Source organism: Triturus cristatus, chromosome 8 (genome assembly GCF_964204655.1).
Source record: "Triturus cristatus chromosome 8, aTriCri1.1, whole genome shotgun sequence".
Lineage (NCBI taxonomy): Eukaryota > Metazoa > Chordata > Amphibia > Caudata > Salamandridae > Triturus > Triturus cristatus.
The window spans coordinates 1,470,772,658-1,470,796,687 of NC_140591.1; the positions used below are offsets into that span (position 1 = coordinate 1,470,772,658).

Sequence of the window (24,030 nt, forward strand, 5' to 3'; positions counted from 1 at the left end):
ACCTTATAAGTGTTTAGTTATGCAACTGTTGCCTGGCTAAACACTTATAAGGTCCCAAGGGCGAGACCTATTGGCTATGCCAATGCTTATTTGTAATGCCTCTGGTAATTATTTGGCTCCCAATATCTGAGCAGCACAGTGGGTTAACCTGCTGCGGCGGAATCACGATCTCCAAATTCAAGGTATTTGTTTATTTATTACAGAGAATCATCTGCTAGAGATGTTTGTGCGTGTAGGAAACACATGAGCATTTAGGCTTTGGGAAGGAGTTTAACTACACTGAATCTGTGTGTCATTCGAGGTGTTTTTTTTATTCTTTTGAAATAACAAAATAATCCAAATTGGTAACACTTTAAAATAAGGCTGTGAAATGTTCTGAATGCATGCATCTTCCGCACATCACGAGTCCTGTGATCATCCCCTATGATGTGTTCTTGTTTTAGAGCTGTTAAATAGATGTTAAATATCAGTGCCTACACCTCGGCCCTCCTGCTTACGAGATCTGCACACCCTGCCACTCAAGAGCATGAACCCGGCTCCGATGAAACACACAAGAACACGACCTTCAGCATTTATTTAACCTGCACAGCCTGTTTCTCCACACACTGGGGCATTGCTGTTTGTGTACATCTGTGTTTGATATGGGATGTGTTTATGAGCTGACAAATGGCTTTAGGATGTGCTCGCCTGTAGGGTCGGATGGGATCACAATTTGGCCCGGGCACTGGTGAAACAAGCATCGCGGCACCGACGCTTTACTTTTAATGTTATAAGTAAAGCGCGTGTGCCGCGATTATAGCAAAAGTAAAGAAATAGATATTTTTTTCTCTTTCTTTACTTTTGGTATAATCGCGATTATATCAAAAGTAAAGAAAACAAGCGGCACTGAAAGCGATCGCATCACAATCGCTTTTGTCAACAACTAGTGGTGCGCGCGCACCACAGCGGAGCGGGGGGAGGGAGCGACAGCAAGGCGAACGTGCGCTGCTGCACATGCTGGCCACCGTCGGGAATGGGCGTTTCAAAGGCGGGATATTGTCCCGCCTTTGCCCAATCGCGTGCCGTTTAAAAAAAAAAAAAAACAAGCGCATGCCAATGCCAGACGGGGAAAGCAAAACCACACGCACGAGCGTATGGGTAGCTTTCTAAACCCCGTACAAGAGATCTTGCGCTGTGCAACGCTAGGCGCGAGACGTAAAAATGGTGTTTCGACTGTGGCAGAATGAGTCGTGTTCTTGTAGCCCGACAGCATTTTCTTGACTTCTCTTTGACTTCTCTTTTACAATACAGATCGATCTCCACTGCCAACAGTCCACGCTCCTTCAAGACCTGATTGAAACGATCCACGAGACCATTCTCTCAGGGATGATAAACTGCCGTTTTGTATTGTTATATACCCTCTTTTTCCAGGAACTGCTGGAATTCCTCTGCCACAAATTGCAACACAACAAACTCAGGACACCTTCTTCTGAAGATCTCTTCACAAAAACTTGCTATGTTATAGACTTTGACCACCTTCACAAAAGCTACCTCTGGCTATCAACACACAGCATACTTCCCATCCATTCCTCTACAATTGAATGCACCAGAAATATAAATTCCCACCTTTTGTCATGCTTTCTTGGGAGATTCCTTGGCTCAATAGGAGTTTCATTGACAATATGGGATTTATCACTGCACATGCAAGTGATCCAATTGGGCACAAATCTCTCAATCCCTTTGTTCATACCTGGCAACCGAAAATCCACACAAGCTCTCCTTTTCATGGCTGACATTCCTCCATGTCCCTCATACAACATCATGTATAGTAATGAATGCATCAAAATTATTGAAATAGACAATTGTCTTTTTGTGTCTCACTCTGACTATTTAAATTTGATAATCTCTTTTTGTTGCACCGAATGGGGAAGTTTTATAATGTAATATTTACACTTTTCCTGTAATAAGTGTTTTTTAACTGTGTAGGCGATATGATTACTGTAATATTGTAAGCCACAAGTAGGCATAGGCGCAATACAAATGAACTATGTAAATTGTATATATACAAAAGGCCACCATTGAATTCCTAGGTCAACTTGTGTGTGTGACACCACTTAGGCAGTCCAGGAGGTGGCATGCAGTCCTTGAGGTGAACACAACATCTCTCAGTGGAGCTTTCCTTACCCCTTGGACAAGGGTTGGCTAGTCCTTCCATCTGAAGTGAGCATCGGGGAGGCTATTAGGAGCCTCCGGATACAGGTTCACTGGGGGTGTAGTAGCTCTACTTTTTTAATGATCCTGTGAGGAGAAAGAACCAGCTCTCCTCTTCACCTTGCGGTCTTTATTCACAATTTCTACTAACCAGAGATTACTAACTTGCCCTTAACTGTTGCACATAGTCAAACTGTTAAATTAGTCAACTTTTTATCACCACAATGTTGGAAACTCGGTCATTCAATTTTTGAGATCATGACAAGGTTTCTTGACCGCAAAGGACGGCCTAGATGTTTTACCCCTATTGAGATTTTTGTTGGGTTTCTCAAGGTTCCTAAATGTAAAATGACAGTTTCCGCTGTTCAGGCTCAGACAAATGTTTCCAAGGCTTTTCCCCAAGGTCCTGGACTATTAGTGTATTGTATTACCCAGTCATCAAAACCTCCAGGCCAGAATCACTTCAACTGCCTTTACTCCAGTGGGTCCAAAAGAGATTTATTCAGCAATAGGAAAATAGATGATTTTTTTTCTGCAGCCTGACTTATACCTTCAGCCTGCTGTTGTCCCCACAACAATACCCCTGTCGTGGGATTGGAAGGATTGTTTAGAACTGTTATGTCTGCTTCCAAGCATGTCAGAAGTTGTTCTGGGACACCGGGTCAATAGACTACAGCGGAGCCCTTCATAGGATGACATCCTGATTCAGAGCGTAAACAAAATGTCCTGCAGGGAAAGAGAAAAAAACAGCAGATCCAGCATCTGCTGACATCTAATGGCATGAGCCCACTGCCAGGGTCCGAACGGGTAGGACAATATCCAGGGAATACGGTGTGTTTTGAGGGACCAGACATGGGTGCCCCCTCTTCCCTCTTCTTTTCGCCTTGGCAATCGAACTTAGAGGCGAGAGATTGCGCCGGGGGGAGGGGGTAATGGAATTGGACTGGATTCTGCTGGGCAGATGCATTACATCTCCCTATACGCAGATGATCTTCTGGTGTATCTGGGGGATGCTGTGGCGGGCGCCCCGACGGTAATGCGAATATTAGAAGAATTTGCTGGCCTCTCGGGTTTGCGGGTTAACAAAGCAAAAACTTACATATTCCCTGTGGCAGGCCCCCTTCCTAGGCCGGACGCCTTGGCGCCCGATATTGTATGGGTTCAGAATACGTTTAAATATCTGGGTATACAGGTGTTCCATTCATTAGATGACTTGAAGGAGGGTAATCTCGGAAAGGCGGTCCGATCCCTACGAGTGAGTGTTCAGTTTTGGCGTACGTTGCAGCTACCAGTGATGTCCAGGGTCTCCTTATCCAAAATGGTTATGCTTCCACGTTGGTTGTACTTTTTTGTCAATCTTCCTGTCCTCATGCCTAGCCGGTGGTTTTGCTCACTGAATGCTCTGCTTCGGGATCTGGTGTGGGGAGATGGTCGATCCCGGGTGTCGCTGGCAACTCTGCAGCGTCCGACTGCTGAGGGTGGCCTGGGAGTGCCGAATTTTGAACATTATATGCTAGCTGGTCAATTACAGTGACTTGGTGCAATGGATAGAAGAGGTCAATGAGGGAAGTACATTCTTGGCTCTCCCGGATGCCCGTCCTAGATTGGTAATGTCAAAATTGCTACAGCTAAGACGCCTACACCGTACTGTTCCTTACTACAACGCATTGCCTTTCAGGCCTGGTGGAGATGTGGGAATCAAGGACGGCAGGCCGCTAAATACACCCCGGTGCTGCCCCTGGTGGGCCTGCGGCATGGCGACACCCAGTCCGTCTTTACCACTGAGCAACTGGCCCCCTGGACAGATGTGGGACTAGATGCGGTTGGGGATTGTTTTTTGGACAAGTCCCTAATTCCCTTCGATGGCCTAGTAGAAGATTTGTGGTCTGCCCCCTGGCCAGTTTCTGCATTATGAAGCCCTGACCCGAACTTTTGCACAGTTGTGGGAGGTGGGTAGAAACGAGCCGGAAACACATCCGGTGCTTCAAGCCTTGTTCACGTTTGGAACGGCAAGGCACCTTGTGAAATGGTTCTCTGTGGCCCTCCAGGAGGCCTCGGTGTGCCCCTTGACCAGACTACGTGCTAAATGGGATGAGATTGGGGGTAAAGAGTTAACAGATGTGGAATGGCGAAGCGTCTGGCATTATCCCAAGAAAATCTCTCGAAACTCCTGTCTTAAATATATTCAGTTTAATTATACACATATGGCTTCCATGACCCCACATCGACTCAATGTGGCATATGGCGGTGAGGCTCGTTCTTGCCCCAGATGTTCTCACCCAGATGCGGTCTTTGGTCATATGATTTGGGAGTGTGGTGCCTTGCGACCTTTCTGGGAGGCAGTCCTGGGTATGCTGACTGAAGTACTGGGCAGAGATTTACCTCTCACAATAAAGTCTTGCATTCTGGGTCTTTTTCCTAGACCGCCGAAACATAAAGTGGGGAACATACTTGTAGACCTAGCACTGGGACTAGCGAAACGCCGCATTGCAATGGAATGGAAATCTGCCAGGGGTCCACAGTTCGCGACCTGGCATAGATGTGTTAATGTGTGGGGTGGAGCAGAGGGTAGAGCACTCGGTTGGGAGGAATCCAAGGGGATGAGGAAGCTTCCCATAGCTGGCCAATGGAGGGAAGTGCTGGCGACCTGGAAGAATCCAGCCGGACAGGAGGAGAGGGTGATGGGTTTGGGCCCGAATCAGATACGGATGCACACCCAGGGGTGACTCTGCCTGCAACACCTACTGAACACCTACTGCTATTTGAGAAGGCTTGAGATCCTGATGGTGCAATATGTCCAATTGCTGAGTGAATATGAGTTTACAGAATCTGTGTAAACTGGAGGACGCACCCTTACTGGTAGCTATGGGTCTCTCACTTATGTGTCAACCCACTTGCTCTCTGCTGTAGCTTCTTAATATTAAATTTCCCCACCACAAGCCGAAATAGATGGACATGATATGTTTTCCCCTCTGCAGAAGGTCCTTTATTTGTTTTTTTTCTTTGCCCCAGTTGGGCCATTTGTTTTGGAGTCATTCTAGTATCATGCTACTGGAAATATGTTTTCAATAATTGAAGTGGAACTTTGTGAATTTGAATTGTTATGTGGGTACCCTGGTAGATTGGTGGTTAGCCCCATACTGCATATTGTATAGTATTGAGTCTGACGGGCCATGTACTGTGACCTATGGCAAATATTCTGCTTTGAGGCTATCCTGATAATTGTACTTAGGAATGTTTTGAACATATCTATTTTATGAGACTTGTATTGCAACCACTGAAAATGCCAATAAAGATACTTTAAAAAAAAAGGGAAAAAGAACAACACAACGTATTTATAAAAATATGTGTTTATTATATAATACTCTCCAACACATACAAATATCTCCTACCCTGAGATATGCACAATGCACACAATACTTATCACAGAATATACAGTGGACCCCAGGGTGGGGACCAAACCACATACTAAGAAAGTGGTATAAGAACCACGACTCAGGTCAAGACAATGTCGAGAGGACGTAGGAGTGCTGGGGACCCAAGGAACCACCCAAGGTAAGTAGATAGGGAACCCATGGAGAGCATGTGCAGTGTGAGAACATGCCCGCGATCCCCGTATGTGTAAGTCGCGGTTGGATTTAGATTAAGGACCCTTCCCAGTGGACCCTTAAGAAAACCAGAGGAAGACAGAAGGTTGGAGAGCCACCCCATCCACGGATACCCTAGTACCCATGTTACCTACACCACGGAAGCCGGGTGCATAGGTGTGAAGTAGTGTCAGAAACCTCCACCGAACCCAATTGAGGACTTCAGGAAAGTGCTGCTGCTGGAAGAGGAGAAAGTGTCTGGTGGAATCCGAAGGTGGATTCTAGTCGAGAAGGACCTGCAAGAAGAGGGGACAGAGTCTATGTTACTCAGGAGTGACCAGGAGACCTGGAAGACGAATGCCCTCCGATGTTGGGTGTTGCAGGAGAGATGACGATGACCTTGACTCTGCAGCTGTGATGACCAGGCGACACTGAGGAAGACCAGGAGCCATGCACGAGCTGTCTCACGTCGGCTGTCGAGTGCTGAGGGGTTGGTGTCCGGTGGGAGCACCAACAAGCCTTGACAAATGCAACCCATGCAGAAGTCGAAGAAGGTGCATTGTCGGGACCACCAAGGTCCAGGGGACTCACCACAAGCAGAGGAGTCAGGACAGGCCCGAACAATCATGGGAGCCCAAAAGAGACAAAGGGGACCCTCAATACCCCAAGCAGCTCACCAGAAGATGCAGGTTATGGTGTAAGAAATGTGAGGTGGATGAAGACTTTGGTCACTGGAGATACTTGAGGTTGAGGCTACTAGGAGCCTGAAGATCTTGGTGGAAGGAAACCAACAAATCTTTGCAACTGAAAGCTGTTGCAGTGCACAGGGGTTCAGTTATTGCAGTCGGAGTCGGAGAGAGGCAACACAGGTTTGCGGTATGAGCTCTGTCAGCTACAAAAGGTAGCTGTGACAGAATACCCCTACTCCTGACTCATGGAGCCTGTCCCTTTAATCTTTGGTGATTGGAAATAAGAGGAATACCCCCTCTGCCAGTTAAGGCGCCTTAGCGTGCACCGCACATAGACGGCTATACACACTCTATTAGACCTGTCCTCTCACCTTCCACTTTCTTGGTCCTGATGAAAGCCAGCCCCAGTTTCCAGACACTGGCTGAAACATGTTGACCCCACTGGATGGTGGCGGCCATTGATACCTCCTTAGCCATCCCCTGCCTCCTTTAATGCTGCCCATGGCCCATTATTAAATAATTCTAATTGGTTTTTGGGACCAGAGGGACAGCTTTTAAATATACACGCACTACACCATCACTGCACACTCACCTTGACAATAAACCAGCTCCGCTGCAATTGCAGGCGTCGCAGCACACTTGGGGTACATTCGGTACCCCTAGTGGGGGCCGATGATGAAGCATGCCAGCAACTAGGTTGGTGGGTGAGGCCTTTCTTAAAAACCTAAATGGTTTCCCTTGACTAAAGAGACTATTCTGTTTCTTCATATCTACATACACATATCCCCCTCGACCGTGGGGCTATTTCCTTTTGATTTTCTACGTTCAGTCATTGCAGCCACCGCAAAGGATACTGGCCTCAAACTTGGTAAGAGGGCAGGGCAAGCCTCGAGAGCTGTGGAAACCACCACCTGTGTTGCAGAACCTTTTGGAGTCCGGAGGAGCTCAGGATCAGCAGACCAGTCGACTCAGTTGCAGTGCCTGTGAATGCAGGGAAGTGACTCCTTCACTTCAAGGGAGATCCCTTCAGGTGTCTTTGATGCCCACAGGCCTTGGAAGGTTCTTGTATGGTGCACAGACGATGCAACAGACTGGAACGGAGACAAAGTCTAGCCGAAACGAAGTCCAGCAAAGTCCAGAGTGCCGAGACGGTAGAAGAAGAAGTGGTGTCTGATCTGAATCTGGTCCCACGACGAATCTAGGGACCCACCCACAAGTAAGCCCTTAAGTACCCTAGGGAAAGGGTTGGGACGATTCAGGGGACCCTCCCAGGGGGGAGGTTACTCCCATGTCCTTTGTCCAGTTTTGCACCAGAGCAGGAGCCAACGTCTCTCAGGACTGGTTTGAACTGGACTATGCACCGGGACACCAAATGTGCCCCTCATGCAGTCTTAGTGGTGCTGGCAAGCGCACCCACCCAGCCCCAATACACTAAATCCTGTCTGGGAGGTGGTCACACCTCACTGTGATAGGATAACTATTGTTCTGCCTTCCCCTGCTTGAGCTTGGTTTAGCAGTAGGAGGGCAAAATCGTGTCTCTGGTCAGCAGCAACCATTTTGTGCTGTCCGAGTCTGGAAGACTGGTACCGGGTACACTGAGAGCCCAACGGAGGGCTCTTCCAGTTCTTGGAATCAAACCTCCCACAACGTTTACGGTGTGGGGGGGTATGATTCCAACATATTTGATACCAAACATGATTGGATTCATTATAGCCAATTTCGAGATGGTCATCGCATATTTACGCGGTCCCCTCTATATGGTATATGGCTGCTTCACTTACAACCCGGGAGAATGGACTCCGTAGGCTGTAGGGGTGTCCTGCTCATGCAGGGGAACCCTCACACTTAGGACCAAGCACCCTGGCTTCAGGATTTGTTAAGGACTGCTATTGGGGCGACTTATAGGTTTTAAGTGCAGTGACCCTAGATATAGGAAACCTATATCTTCAGTAAGCGGTGCTAGCACCAGCTTACACAGGCTGTAATGGCAGGCCTGTAGTTCCATTTTGAATGATCTCCCATGGGCGGCATGCTTTAGCCCATGGGGGACCTCTGGGGTACCTATGCCCTGGGTACCTTAGTAACATGTGCTATGGACTGATAAAGGTAATACCAGTATCTAATCTGGGATGTACCTAAGTACTGAACATAACAATTTAAGGGAGAAAGCAGATAGACTGGGGTCCTGATACGCAGAATCCCTGTCAGTCGTCAAAAACAGCTTAGTACCAAGCAAAAAGTGGGGGTAACCATGCAAAAGGATCCTACCATCCTACATGTCCCATCTTCCTTCCTTATGAGAGGCCTATCTGTCTCTACAGCCCCCTTAATCTGCTCAAAGACTCAGATGGCCATAGCATTAATCTGAGGCACTCCTGCTTTGTTGCGCTAGTCTAATCCAATGCAGCATTTCTATCGCCTGTTCACCCAGCAAAGCCTCACTAATGCCAGCTCGATTCATGTGCAGCAACTGGTTATGAGCACTTTACTGCTCACCAGGGCATCAAGATCCCCAACAGACCTCACCTGACGGTATTTCAGAGTTAACTTTGTGGGTGGATCAAGGGCCAATCTGCAAGGAATTGTTTTGGAAGATGTTCCATGCCTTTGAATAACATATACTGTTGTTTTTTGAGAGGGTGGGGAGAGACTGTTTATCTGTCATTAGCAGTGATTTATTTGTAGAATGGGTGCCTGCGAGCGGAGGGCCTTGGGGTCTCACATGAGGCTGTAGGAGTGTGGAGGAGAGTCTATTGGGTGCAGTGGCATAGCTAGACCTACTGTCACCCGGGGCGGACCCTAAGTTTGTCACCCGGTGCAGGTAAGAGTGGGTGGGGGCCAACGGACAACTTGCTCCGGTGGGAGAGGGGCGTGTCTCACGGACGACTTGTTCTCGGGGGGGGGGGGGCAGGGGAATAGTGGTAGTTGACAGACACGACTTTCTCACCTCCACCCCCTGCAAAAACAGTGCCGCCCGGTGGGGACCACCCCCCGATTCCCCTAGCTATGCCACTGATTGGGCGAGATTGTTGTGTTACCAGACTGGCCTGGTCACATGGGTGATAGGGCACCAGCAGAAAAGGATAGGGAGCGCTGGAGAGCTCCAGGAGTAAGGGGCTCGGAAGGTGCAAGGGCAAACAGACATGTGCCCTTGTTCACAGCCTGGCAGGGATGAAGTGTTGTAATCTTATGTGCGTGTTGATGGATGTGTAGAATGTGGCATGGTGAGTGAGGTGTGTGCTAGAATGGTGTCACTTCTTGCTGTGAACCTTTTCTCAAAAAGTGGTAGCCCAGTCCAAGTAATGAGTGGTTTGGAATAACAGATAGTTGCTTGGGTTGATGTTCCATGAAGTGAACTGCATGGTGAAGAGTTGGGGTCCAATGAGAACGAAGAGAGTGACTGAGAAGAGATGAGAAAGGAGTAATCACTGCACACATGACCCGTGTGGAGAGCTGTCTTGAGATAAGGTGTTAGTTCAGTGGCAAACTGGCAAGTTTACGGAGACAGAGGTGACAGAAGATCGGTAAGATGGCTGTGGTGGATTGCTGGTGAGCAGTGCAACAGAGGGTGGTATTTTTTAGGAAACAGAAAGAAGTAGAAGCCTACAATGAACGGAGCGGAATAAGGAGAGTAGATGATGGATGTCAGCAAAACGATAACCTGTGGAATGGGCAGTCCACCTTCTGCCAGGTAAACTGAGTTGAAATAGACAAATAGGGGGTAACAAGGGCAAATGAGGGTCCGGCACACTTCCCTCAATACTTCAACTTATCAATGAGGTGTGCTGTTTCTAGCAGAGGGAGCAAGGGCCCTCACACACCCCAGGAGGTGTAATGCTTCATAAAAGCGTTACAACAAACAAATGATGGACGGAATGCTGACAATGCATACATTCTCCCCCAGTCAAGGGATCTGGGTTAAATCCATCGTTCTTTTGCCCACTACACCACCCCAGTTTAGACATGGCCATATGCAAATCAGTCTTGACCCTGTGCCTCATGGGAACAGTCCAGCCCGAACTGCCAAGCCATGTCTTCCCTGGACCGGAATCAAGCATCCTAGGACCGGTTACTGGCTATCAGCCGTCATCAGCCAGGATAGCTTGACTCCAGTGGCGTAGTGAGCACGGGTCCCACGTCTGGGAATACCCATCCCACTTAGGGCGAAAAGCGTTACAACAAACAAATGATGGACGGAATGCTGACAATGCATACATTCTCCCCCAGTCAAGGGATCTGGGTTAAATCCATCGTTCTTTTGCCCACTACACCACCCCAGTTTAGACATGGCCATATACAAATCAGTCTTGACCCTGTGCCTCATGGGAACAGTCCAGCCCGAACTGCCAAGCCATGTCTTCCCTGGACCGGAATCAAGCATCCTAGGACCGGTTTCTGGCTATCAGCCGTCATCAGCCAGGATAGCTTGACTCCAGTGGCGTAGTGAGCACGGGTCCCACGTCTGGGAATACCCATCCCACTTAGGGCGAAAAGCGTTACAACAAACAAATGATGGACGGAATGCTGACAATGCATACATTCTCCCCCAGTCAAGGGATCTGGGTTAAATCCATCGTTCTTTTGCCCACTACACCACCCCAGTTTAGACATGGCCATATGCAAATCAGTCTTGACCCTGTGCCTCATGGGAACAGTCCAGCCCGAACTGCCAAGCCATGTCTTCCCTGGACCGGAATCAAGCATCCTAGGACCGGTTACTGGCTATCAGCCGTCATCAGCCAGGATAGCTTGACTCCAGTGGCGTAGTGAGCACGGGTCCCACGTCTGGGAATACCCATCCCACTTAGGGCGCAAAGCGTTACAACAAACAAATGATGGACGGAATGCTGACAATGCATACATTCTCCCCCAGTCAAGGGATCTGGGTTAAATCCATCGTTCTTTTGCCCACTACACCACCCCAGTTTAGACATGGCCATATGCAAATCAGTCTTGACCCTGTGCCTCATGGGAACAGTCCAGCCCGAACTGCCAAGCCATGTCTTCCCTGGACCGGAATCAAGCATCCTAGGACCGGTTTCTGGCTATCAGCCGTCATCAGCCAGGATAGCTTGACTCCAGTGGCGTAGTGAGCACGGGTCCCACGTCTGGGAATACCCATCCCACTTAGGGCGAAAAGCGTTACAACAAACAAATGATGGACGGAATGCTGACAATGCATACATTCTCCCCCAGTCAAGGGATCTGGGTTAAATCCATCGTTCTTTTGCCCACTACACCACCCCAGTTTAGACATGGCCATATGCATATCAGTCTTGACCCTGTGCCTCATGGGAACAGTCCAGCCCGAACTGCCAAGCCATGTCTTCCCTGGACCGGAATCAAGCATCCTAGGACCGGTTTCTGGCTATCAGCCGTCATCAGCCAGGATAGCTTGACTCCAGTGGCGTAGTGAGCACGGGTCCCACGTCTGGGAATACCCATCCCACTTAGGGCGAAAAGCGTTACAACAAACAAATGATGGACGGAATGCTGACAATGCATACATTCTCCCCCAGTCAAGGGATCTGGGTTAAATCCATTGTTCTTTTGCCCACTACACCACCCCAGTTTAGACATGGCCATATGCAAATCAGTCTTGACCCTGTGCCTCATGGGAACAGTCCAGCCCGAACTGCCAAGCCATGTCTTCCCTGGACCGGAATCAAGCATCCTAGGACCGGTTTCTGGCTATCAGCCGTCATCAGCCAGGATAGCTTGACTCCAGTGGCGTAGTGAGCACGGGTCCCACGTCTGGGAATACCCATCCCACTTAGGGCGAAAAGCGTTACAACAAACAAATGATGGACGGAATGCTGACAATGCATACATTCTCCCCCAGTCAAGGGATCTGAGTTAAATCAAACTGGAACGGCATGGTGAGCAAAAAAACGATGGATTTAGGCCCAGATCTCTGTACTGGGGTGAATGTATGACATTGTTCTACATTCTGTCCATCAATTGTTGTTTTTGCATTTGTCACCCCGAGTGGAAAGGGTATGCCCAGACTTGGGTCCCTTGCTCTCCATGCCACTGAAAATCAAACAAGCCTCGCTGAAGACGGCTGAAATGCCAGAAACCGGTCCTAGGATGCTTGTTTCCAGTCCAGGGAGGACCTGGCTTGGCAGTTTGGTTTGGACTGTTCCCATGAGGCACAGGGTCAAGACTGATTTGCATATGGCTGGGTTCAAACTGGAACGGCATGGTGAGCAAAAAAACGATGGATTTAGGCCCAGATCTCTGTACTGGGGTGAATGTATGACATTGTTCTACATTCTGTCCATCAATTGTTGTTTTTGCATTTATCACCCCGAGTGGAAAGGGTATGCCCAGACGTGGGTCCCTTGCTCTCCATGCCACTGAAAATCAAACAAGCCTGGCTGAAGACGGCTGAAATGCCAGAAACCGGTCCTAGGATGCTTGTTTCCAGTCCAGGGAGGACCTGGCTTGGCAGTTCGGTCTGGACTGTTCCCATGAGGCACAGGGTCAAGACTGATTTGCATATGGCTGGGTTCAAACTGGAACGGCATGGTGAGCAAAAAAACGATGGATTTAGGCCCAGATCTCTGTACTGGGGTGAATGTATGACATTGTTCTACATTCTGTCCATCAATTGTTGTTTTTGCATTTGTCACCCCGAGTGGAAAGGGTATGCCCAGACGTGGGTCCCTTGCTCTCCATGCCACTGAAAATCAAACAAGCCTGGCTGAAGACGGCTGAAATGCCAGAAACCGGTCCTAGGATGCTTGTTTCCAGTCCAGGGAGGACCTGGCTTGGCAGTTCGGTCTGGACTGTTCCCATGAGGCACAGGGTCAAGACTGATTTGCATATGGCTGGGTTCAAACTGGAACGGCATGGTGAGCAAAAAAACGATGGATTTAGGCCCAGATCTCTGTACTGGGGTGAATGTATGACATTGTTCTACATTCTGTCCATCAATTGTTGTTTTTGCATTTGTCACCCTGAGTGGAAAGGGTATGCCCAGACGTGGGTCCCTTGCTCTCCATGCCACTGAAAATCAAACAAGCCTGGCTGAAGACGGCTGAAATGCCAGAAACCGGTCCTAGGATGCTTGTTTCCAGTCCAGGGAGGACCTGGCTTGGCAGTTCGGTCTGGACTGTTCCCATGAGGCACAGGGTCAAGACTGATTTGCATGTGGCTGGGTTCAAACTGGAACGGCATGGTGAGCAAAAAAACGATGGATTTAGGCCCAGATCTCTGTACTGGGGTGAATGTATGACATTGTTCTACATTCTGTCCATCAATTGTTGTTTTTGCATTTGTCACCCCGAGTGGAAAGGGTATGCCCAGACGTGGGTCCCTTGCTCTCCATGCCACTGAAAATCAAACAAGCCTGGCTGAAGACGGCTGAAATGCCAGAAACCGGTCCTAGGATGCTTGTTTCCAGTCCAGGGAGGACCTGGCTTGGCAGTTCGGTCTGGACTGTTCCCATGAGGCACAGGGTCAAGACTGATTTGCATATGGCTGGGTTCAAACTGGAACGGCATGGTGAGCAAAAAAACGATGGATTTAGGCCCAGATCTCTGTACTGGGGTGAATGTATGACATTGTTCTACATTCTGTCCATCAATTGTTGTTTTTGCATTTGTCACCCCGAGTGGAAAGGGTATGCCCAGACGTGGGTCCCTTGCTCTCCATGCCACTGAAAATCAAACAAGCCTGGCTGAAGACGGCTGAAATGCCAGAAACCGGTCCTAGGATGCTTGTTTCCAGTCCAGGGAGGACCTGGCTTGGCAGTTCGGTCTGGACTGTTCCCATGAGGCACAGGGTCAAGACTGATTTGCATATGGCTGGGTTCAAACTGGAACGGCATGGTGAGCAAAAAAACGATGGATTTAGGCCCAGATCTCTGTACTGGGGTGAATGTATGACATTGTTCTACATTCTGTCCATCAATTGTTGTTTTTGCATTTGTCACCCCGAGTGGAAAGGGTATGCCCAGACGTGGGTCCCTTGCTCTCCATGCCACTGAAAATCAAACAAGCCTGGCTGAAGACGGCTGAAATGCCAGAAACCGGTCCTAGGATGCTTGTTTCCAGTCCAGGGAGGACCTGGCTTGGCAGTTCGGTCTGGACTGTTCCCATGAGGCACAGGGTCAAGACTGATTTGCATATGGCTGGGTTCAAACTGGAACGGCATGGTGAGCAAAATAACGATGCATTTAGGCCCAGATCTCTGTACTGGGGTGAATGTATGACATTGTTCTACATTCTGTCCATCAATTGTTGTTTTTGCATTTGTCACCCCGAGTGGAAAGGGTATGCCCAGACGTGGGTCCCTTGCTCTCCATGCCACTGAAAATCAAACAAGCCTGGCTGAAGACGGCTGAAATGCCAGAAACCGGTCCTAGGATGCTTGTTTCCAGTCCAGGGAGGACCTGGCTTGGCAGTTCGGTCTGGACTGTTCCCATGAGGCACAGGGTCAAGACTGATTTGCATATGGCTGGGTTCAAACTGGAACGGCATGGTGAGCAAAAAAACGATGGATTTAGGCCCAGATCTCTGTACTGGGGTGAATGTATGACAGTGTTCTACATTCTGTCCATCAATTGTTGTTTTTGCATGCTTCATAAAAGGGCAGCTCCTCGATGGGCCGACCTAAAGACCCTATTTTCCACTCAAAGAGGGATGATGAGTATAAATTTGTATAAATGTATAACCATACCCTCACCAGAATACACAATCTGCAACCAGGTTCCTCGTGAGTAGGGACCGCAGTGGAGGTAAGGGGGGGCCGCTTCTCCGGAGTCATGGGATGCTCACTGGTGTCACTGCTAACTCAGTGTAGAAGGTCGCGCAGCACGGCTGACCTAACCTCCGTCATTCGGGATTTGTACTCACCACCCCCCTTTGAATAGAAAATAGGGTATTTAGGTCCTGACGAAATGCTACAATCGATATGACAAACAAGGCATGAAACATGTTGACCACTATCCTGACTCTCAACGCTAGACGAAAACATTGACAATCTCCCAAACAAGAATCACAGGTTTTTAATCATAACATGGAACCCACAAAATAAAGTGAATTCAGCTAGTTCCTATAGTTATTTTTAATTCCTTTCACCCCACACTCTACTCACTTTTATACATGCCACTCACACCCCCTTCATCTATGGTAGAACCCGCAGGTAAAAGATCGTCAGCAGAGAGCCCCCGTGGAGGACCTGTTGGGCATTGCAGCGCCAGCCCAACAAGGAGCTGCCCTATGATGAAGCATGACACCTCCCAGGGTGTGTGAGGGCCCTTGCTCCTTATAGGAGCTATCCCCCCCTTCTGTACTGATCCTGCTCCCTCTGCTGGGAACAGCATACCTCTTTATTGATAAGGTAAACTGAGTTGGCAAGAACCTTGGAGGAACAGTGGGGTGTGTTAAGGACTCATGGTGAAGATACTGTGCATTGGGCTATGAGAAGATCCACCACATTCTTGAGGTTGTCAAATTGATCAAAAGATTGAGAGGTGTGACCACAGAAGCAGTTGACAAGGAAAGAGTAAGAGGAAGCTAGAAAGGGGACAATAAGGGTGAGGGCAAAGAGAAGGTAAAGATTAACACACAGTAAAGGGTCTGGGAGAGAACACAACATGAGGGGTTGCAGAAGGTTCAGGAGGTGGTTTGGCAGAACTAAAGAAATTGCCTCACGTGGATATAACTAAGGATATTAGATCGCATTTTAATGCAGGAAGAAGACCTGCAGAGAGGAGTTTGATACAATCTATTGCAGAGTGAAATAAGGGTAAAAGAGGTTTTAAAATAAGGAACTGGGTAAGACGTTACAAATACTATTAAACAATTAGAACTGGGTATCGGTTTTTCTTTTTATGCAAATGCTTGTTTTGAATGTTGCAAATAATTGGTGTCTCACATTGTTCAAGTGCATTGATTATATCACGAAGGCCAAAGTGAATTTCAGGGGACTGGGATGGGTGTATTATGATGAGAAATGTCAGGGTCCAGAACGGATTCATTTATGGCTATAAGAGATGGCACCAACAAGGCTGGAATCACCCATTAATATCCCCAATGATCTCCCGGTGCACTATTATCCCTTTTATAGGGGTGGGCGGAATTTGCATAGTCACGCTACGCAAAGCTCAGCGAAACGGTAAAAAATCTCCACGAGCACGCAAAAGTTCCGCGAACACGCAAAATTACTTGTTCCGCCCGTTCGCGATGCTTTATTATTATTATACCTGTTTGCGACCGCAGTTTGAGTGCTCGGGGAGAAATATCTTGCGAACACGCATTTTTAAAGCGCGAACAAGCAAAAAATTCCTCGAAGCCGTGGATCGTGGAATTTTTGGCAATTCCACGTTCTCTGCGGAATGCGAAATTACCCAAATTCCACAAATTCCACGAGCGGAACGGAATTTACCGCCCAGGCCTACCCTTTTATCCCTTTCGTGGGCACCCGGCCCGTTTTGGTAGGGGGTGGGGCAAGAGGACAGGTGTAGACAGGAAGATGTGCAGATCTTTTAGAAGTTTCTCTAGCTGGCAATTTGAGGGATTAATGTGTCAAATGTGGAACAAAGTATCTAGTCATGCAATGATTCGGACAGTGGGGGAAGACTCAAGGCAGCAGGGTGGAGGGAATCGGGGAATGAAGGGGAAGGGCTCATTTACTGTTTACACTGGAGGTTTGCCAAGCTTTGCTGAGTTTGCCACCAGGTAGAGAAGCAGATAGATTCAGGAAAGGGTTTAGGTAACGCTACAGAGGCCGGCGTGAGAGTTGCTGGCAGATAGCAAGACATGGTAGTAATGGATGTTGTGGGAAACAAGTTGAAGATTGAGATCCGGGTGGGGATGCTGGTAATTAAAACATCTGATTTTCAGTAGAGAATTTGGTTGTTTCACATTTGGAGTTTGAGTGAAAAAAAAGCAGCAGAAGAGTTTTAGTCCATATATTATTTGTCTTTGCTCCAGGGCAGCAGTGGTAACTATGTGATGGTTAATGACCATATTTGGACAGTGAGAAGGACTGGGGTGGGAAGGGTGGCTGAGATGGCAAATCACAACATTGAGTGGGTACTCTGCCTTATGATGTTTCCTCTGCAGGCCTTTTCTTTTTTGGGAAAGCAGTTTGACAGGCATATCTTTGTCAACAAATTGTTGCTGCTGATGGGCTGTTTTATGTTTTGAATATTGTTCAAGACGTTCAGTTCATTTTCCTCAGTTTTTTTTTGGCACAGACAGGACCAGTGGATGTGACCATTACTTGGATGATTTCTTTCTGCAGCACAGAGGGGTGGGGACTGCTGCAGAGAGGCGCGATCGCAGTTCTATTTGTTAATGGAAGATTTAGCAGACTTGGGGGTGCTGCTGGTATTGTAGAAGATGGAGATAACAGCCACAACGTTGACTTATTTGGTTGTCGAAGTAGATTCTGAATGTATAGATGTATTGTTGCCCGTAGCAACAGTGGAGGCGTTGCATAGTTTGATTGAACCTGGGGCCAGATTTATCATAGCAATGCATTGCCCTTGCATCACGCAGGGTAACACAAGGGCAACGCAATACTAAAGTCAGATTTACCAAGCAGCACACAGCCACCTTGCGTGGCCGTGCAGTGCGTGGTAAATCTGGAGTAATGAAAGGCAGCGCAAGTTGCTGCCTTGCTTGGCTCTGCCCCAAGAGGGCGTTTCATGGGTGGAGCGTAGGCAATCCCACGCATCCACCTATGGATTTTGGTGCACTCCCAGATTTACCATGAGTGGTAGACCTGGAAACGTGTCAAAATGGAGGTGTAACAAGGAGAAAAATCTTTATTTCTCCTAATTTATTAATCTTTCTACATGTGCTGCATTCTGCAACACATATAGAAAGAGGACAAAGCCTCAGAGGATCATCTTTGCACAGGAAAGTGCACAAAAACCATACTGTCTGCAAAGCAGGCAGCACATTGTGCACCAGCGAAAGGAAAGGACATGAATGTTCTATATGGTGTTAAATTTGGTGCATTCCTACCCTCTCTCTTTCACGCAGTGCAGCAAGTTGAAAGTTTGATCAATCTGGCCCCTGGTCTCTAAACCTTGGAATTACAAATGGTGTAGACATTTGTGGAAGACCTGAACTTTCCATAGGATTCAGTTGAAAGTGGAAGTGAAGCCCGATCTGAGGGCTTCGGCAGCTTTTTTAAAGAATTTCAATGCAGTAGCATTATGTGCTGTGGATGATGAAGCAGAATGGCTGGTACACATTCTTTCTATTTTGGCAGTAGCAGGTGATTTTGGTGTGCACTTGCAGATTAGATGGTGTGCTGATAGGTGGTCAGAGATGTGATTCATGTAGTAGAAGAGCAATGCGTTTTGGTGTTCTTCTTCTGGAGTGACATTGGTAGTGGGGTTGAATGCTGGAGAACAGAAAGGTGAATTTAATGTATGGACAATGAGGCGCTGGTGTCTAGTGAACAGGCTGTTGGCATGGGATGAGCAAATGTTGATGCTTGTTCAGGTGTGTACTTTGTGGTGCATGATGCACAATCGTCTTCAGGGCATGACACACAGTGGACTGGAGAATGGGTGGAGAATCACATTGCTCATTGTCTTGTTCACAGTGGCAGAGGATCTAGGGGCTGGCACCAGGAATGGATAAGATCAAGATAGAGAAGATGCCAGCGGTCTACGACCTAGAATGGTGTGCGGCTACTCCTGGTAATTGAGGGGTTATTGGTCACTTTAACTAGCCATATTTAAAGGGAAGCTTGGGGAATGTTTATTAGGAACAGTGGGCAGTGCAACACAGGAACGATATACCAAATTACATTTTGGATTTGATTACTTGCACAGGGCTATCAAACCCCGCTACTGTTGCTGCTAGCAGTAAGAATACAGGGGCATATTAACAAGGGCCTTATCTCCACTTTTTTGGCTTTAAAAGCCAAAAAAGCGGAGATAATATTATCGCCCTATCTACAAGGGGATGCTAACATGCATTAGCGCATGTTAGCAGCCTTTTCCCCGACTCCTCGCTCTGCATCTCTAATGAGATGCAAAGAGGGCGTCACTGGGCGTATCTCACACAGGGGGACTTGTATAATATCGCTAAGTGCACATCGCAATATTTACAAGGCGGCCCACAGCATTTTAGCAGACGTTAGTTTTTGGTGAAAACCGCGTTTTTTGCCAAAAGCTAACGTCTGCTAAAATCCTGACTAATGTATGTGTAACATGGGAGGTGAATTATTGTGTCACAACCACAGGGTCGTATCATCAAGCATATCACCGTTTTGCAGGGAACATCGCTGAAAAAACAGCGATGTTCCCTGCAAAATGGCGATTTCCCCACTATCGCTGGAATTTATATCGCCATTGCACTATGCATTGTTAATACAGCGCAAGGCGATAAATTCCAGAGATAGCCGGCGTTAACAAAAACCCGCGCTATGCGGGGTCAGCGGGGTCAGCGGTAATTAACGCTGACTCTTGTTGACATGCCCCACAATCCCTTTTCTTAATAACTTGTAAAAGCTATAACCTGGAAACTTGAAAATAGGTAGATTCCTGAAGTCTGAAAGATTCAGTCGGCTTCTGACACAGAGTCTTGTTGTGACGATATTAGTTATGGCAAGGAATTTGCTGAGCATTGGATCGGCGCCACCAAGATGGCTGCCGAGATCTCCTCTGACTCGCTAGATGAGGACCTCTGTTGTGTGATGTGGGTAAATCCCTAGACAAGGAGTGAGATGTCAAAGGCAAGAGAGGGCTTTCATGAGTTTGATCCATCCACTCATTCTCTTCTTTCTGCATATCCTCATAGACAGTGACCAAAAGCGCTAGCCTTTCCGCCGTTCTCTTCCCCTGTGAGTGATTTCAGATTTCTCAGATATCTATTACTTGGTATCAAGGAAGTGTTCATTATACATTATATTACAACCATTATAGCTATGCTGGCTACTTTGACTCTTGCACTTTCTGACAAAAGAGTAGATACAGATATGCTTTGAGGAGTATGGAATATTTTACAAATATAGATTATTATTATTGAGAGAGACTGGAGTGCATTTCTGATTCCTCAGGCTTAGCGTGACATTCTGGAAATGGAGGACATTATTGAAAGCGTGTTAGGGAAGATGGGGTGAAAGTGGAGGGTTAGTAATAGAAGGTGGCTGCGAAAGGGTGCAACACAGCTGCACAAGTTAATCAATCACTCAATCAATCAGTAGATTTGTGGAGCGCTTCTTGTTACCTGTGAGGGGATCCAGGCAAGTGACATCAACATAATCACCTCCTCCTGGAGCAAGGAGTTTGTCAATGCTTAGAATAAAAAAGCAAAACACCAGAACACAATAAATACAATGGAGCTAAAGGAACCAGGCGGAGAAAGCCGAGGTGACCAGAATGCTTACCTGAAATTCAACTCCATGTGTCTGTCTGCAGTATTCACGCAGCTTTGGGTACACTCTCTCCCTCAGAACTCTTCTTTCACTTTCAGAATCTAGGAATAAAGTAGGAGCAATCCTTATCAAAGGTTTAGTGGCATGAAAGTGCTCAGAAGCCACACTCAGGAAGCACGTTGGCCTCATAACCCGTCCCATGGGATAACTATGGTGTGCACGCTAAATATCGACCTCAGGATACTGATGGGACACAATGTTGAGGAACCAATATCAAAACAAATATTGTCGGGTAAGTAAATCTAAATTTTCTAGACCTAGCTCCACATTTATGTACCTGTGTGGTACATATATCTTCAAGGTACGTAGATGTGGAGTTAGGAAAAGAAAATCTATACTTCCCTATAAGTTCTTACCTTTCGATATTTTTGTCCCTCGATATTCTGTCCTCGATACTCTTGCATCACAATATTTAGCCGGTCGATATTTACTAGGACAATCGATAAATATATAAATAGATATAGTGACACTGAGCCAGACTGCAGTGCAGAGATACAAAATATGCAAATTCCTGTTACACCTTTAGAAAGTAATAATTTTGTTAGGGTACACAGTACACTGGAATGAAATGACGATGCGCCAAGATATCACGGTCATCGTCTCACGTTGACGAAAGTGAGATCACTTATGTCCTTCCAATTCACCCTGTTGCTTTGGGTTAACCTAGCTACACATATGCTTGTGTTTGCAGTAGTAGGTGTTTCGGTGAATGGATATTGTGCAGGTGCATTTGCTTGCACATGTTTTTAGTATGAATGATCTACTGTTGTATCTCACTGTATATATTTCGATCACTTTGCAGCTCTCCTGGTTTAGGTGCTTTGGGTTGTTTGAGAGTATACGTGTCTCTGAATCTTTGAGTAGGGTGATGTTTTGACATTTGAGTCTGAATGTCAGAGGATGAATCCTTGTACACACATATCCTATCAAGGCAGCATAACAGCTGAAGCAGTGAGAGAACATGTGCTGGACTGGCACGGGAAGAGACCAGCGAGCCTACATAACTCCCCCTCACCACCTTTCTCTTTATCCTGTCTCTTCCCTCTCTCCTGACTCTGTGATGGATTCACTTTCTTCTCTGATTTTTTGCTGTACAGATTCTCTAGCTCCTCTCAGAGCTTCCAAGCTCAACCTCAAGCCTCCGCAACCACGGCTCCCTCTGGGAAACCTGCGCGACATTTTGAACAGCTTAAGTGAGAATGCACAACATCTGCAGCCTTATCATCCTTTAACTGCTCACATGAAGTTTGCCTGCTGTCTTAAGTCCACTAAAGAAGCTTTACAATTCACTACTTTTTGAGCAGTCTCATGACTATTGCTGCCTCTTCAATTCCCTCCACCATCTCCTGATCACCATCTTAACTCAGTATTCAGCGCACCTCAATTTTCTTCCTCCTCCACCTCTTCGTGGTTACCTTCCTCCCTCGTTTCCTTCTCTCTGGATGCTCCACTTCTCAATCACCTCTGTCCTTCTACTCGGAGTCTTCCGGCTCCTACACTTTGGAATGAGCTCCCTCCTGACACTCGCGCCTCTGCTGCCCAATGGACTTTCCAGGAGTTACCTCTTCCTCCTCCGGACCAGCACTGGTGGTATTTCATGCATTTGCTTTGTTATTCTAATTATTGTAACATTGTTCTTTGGGGGGAGGGTTTAGGAGGGGGTGGAGGTTGGAGAGAGACAACGATAGTAATGTGTGTGGTGGGTGAACCAGACATTGAATGAGGTTTGAGACGAGTCAAAGGAGGGATAGAGGAGGTAAGAGTCAAGAAAGGGTTATTAGCGAGATCATAATACATCTCCCAAATAACACTTTCTAGACTCTTCCCTCCTCTATCCCTCCTTTATTCTATCCAATCCAACTAACAGACTCACAAGTCCACCGCTCAAATGAGCAACTTATATTTCCCTATACTAATCCACCATTAATTCTTTGGGTCTGGAGTAGCGTGCTACTCGCCGAAAAACACTTCAACGCCTCATCAGGGGTAGTGAGCACTATATGAATAAAATTACAATGCAATCAGTAATCCGCTCCGTGTCTTCCAATTTCTAATTTTACAAGCACTGACATGTGGATTATAAGTACTCAGTGGCTAAGGATTTAGGTTATTGCACGTCAACTTCAAGGGTTTTCAGAGACGAACAGCCTCTTGTCTTATCTTCAATGTGACCTGAGGACAACTGGCAGAAGGGAATCAGTCTGAACACATATCCGAGAAGACCCGTCCACCTGGGCATCCTTGTTAAGGTTGAAGACTCTTTGATCCCCAAGTCAAGGCAGTGGTGAAACCATCAGCTGAACTAGTCCAAATGACCCCGCCTAGAACTTCAGTCGAGCGAGGAGCGAGAGCTTCGACCTACATCAGAACACGATTCACTGCAGCTCTGTGTATGAGATATACTGGAGTAGAACACCTGGAAACTCAAGACGATGCAAAACAAGACACCAGAGCTCTGCCACATCTGGATACAGCACTGTGTAAGGAGCTCTCTGAAAGAGCTCCACTAGCTCCCAGTGAAGGGTGCAATTGACTTTAAGGGGCTTTACGCTATGCACATTGTGTAAGGGGCTTTCATAAACACACAATGGAAGCAGACCTGTTTGTGCTAGTTAGTCCCCATTATATTGCACTCGTGTACACTGGTGCAAACTGGTGCAAATGATATTTTCACTGGGGCGTTGAACCACCTGGTAATTACACAGGCCACTGTGTACATTACAGGCTTGAAATCTAAATACAGTTCTCATCCACAGTCACAAAGAGAGTGTTCAAGATCACACAATGTCGCCAACATCAACCTTTACTGATGCAAGAGCACTGTGGGGACAGACAGTGCACGATATTTTTCTGTGTGGACCCCAACTCCCGAAAACCATGTGTGTCCCCTTCTAAGCTGGGAGCCAGTGGTGTCACCGGCCCCATTTAATCTAAGTAAAGGGAAAGCCCCCCCCCCCCCGCACCTGGTTGTGTAGTAGAAGAAATCTATATGTTGGTTGCTGTGGGCACCTGTTACCCTGGTGCCACTGCACCTGCTGCACCATTGATAGCTACGCCTCTGCTGGAGCTGACGTCTTACCGATGAGCTGCAATTTAAGAGTATCCGGGATGCAGGAGAACTCGCTGCTGACTAATGAAAAAGTGATAACAGC

At 47.3% G+C, this 24,030-nt stretch overlaps 1 protein-coding gene across 1 annotated transcript in view; it reads right to left on the bottom strand.

Moving 5' to 3' along the window:
• Positions 1 to 24,030, bottom strand: part of LOC146805957 (NACHT and WD repeat domain-containing protein 2-like) — an 85,119-nt gene that overhangs the window by 48,151 nt on the left and 12,938 nt on the right. The window contains exon 2 of the mRNA XM_085620570.1: positions 20,831 to 20,919. Within this exon, the coding sequence (XP_085476696.1) occupies positions 20,831 to 20,919 (89 nt within the window). The remainder of the gene's footprint in view (positions 1 to 20,830; positions 20,920 to 24,030) is intronic.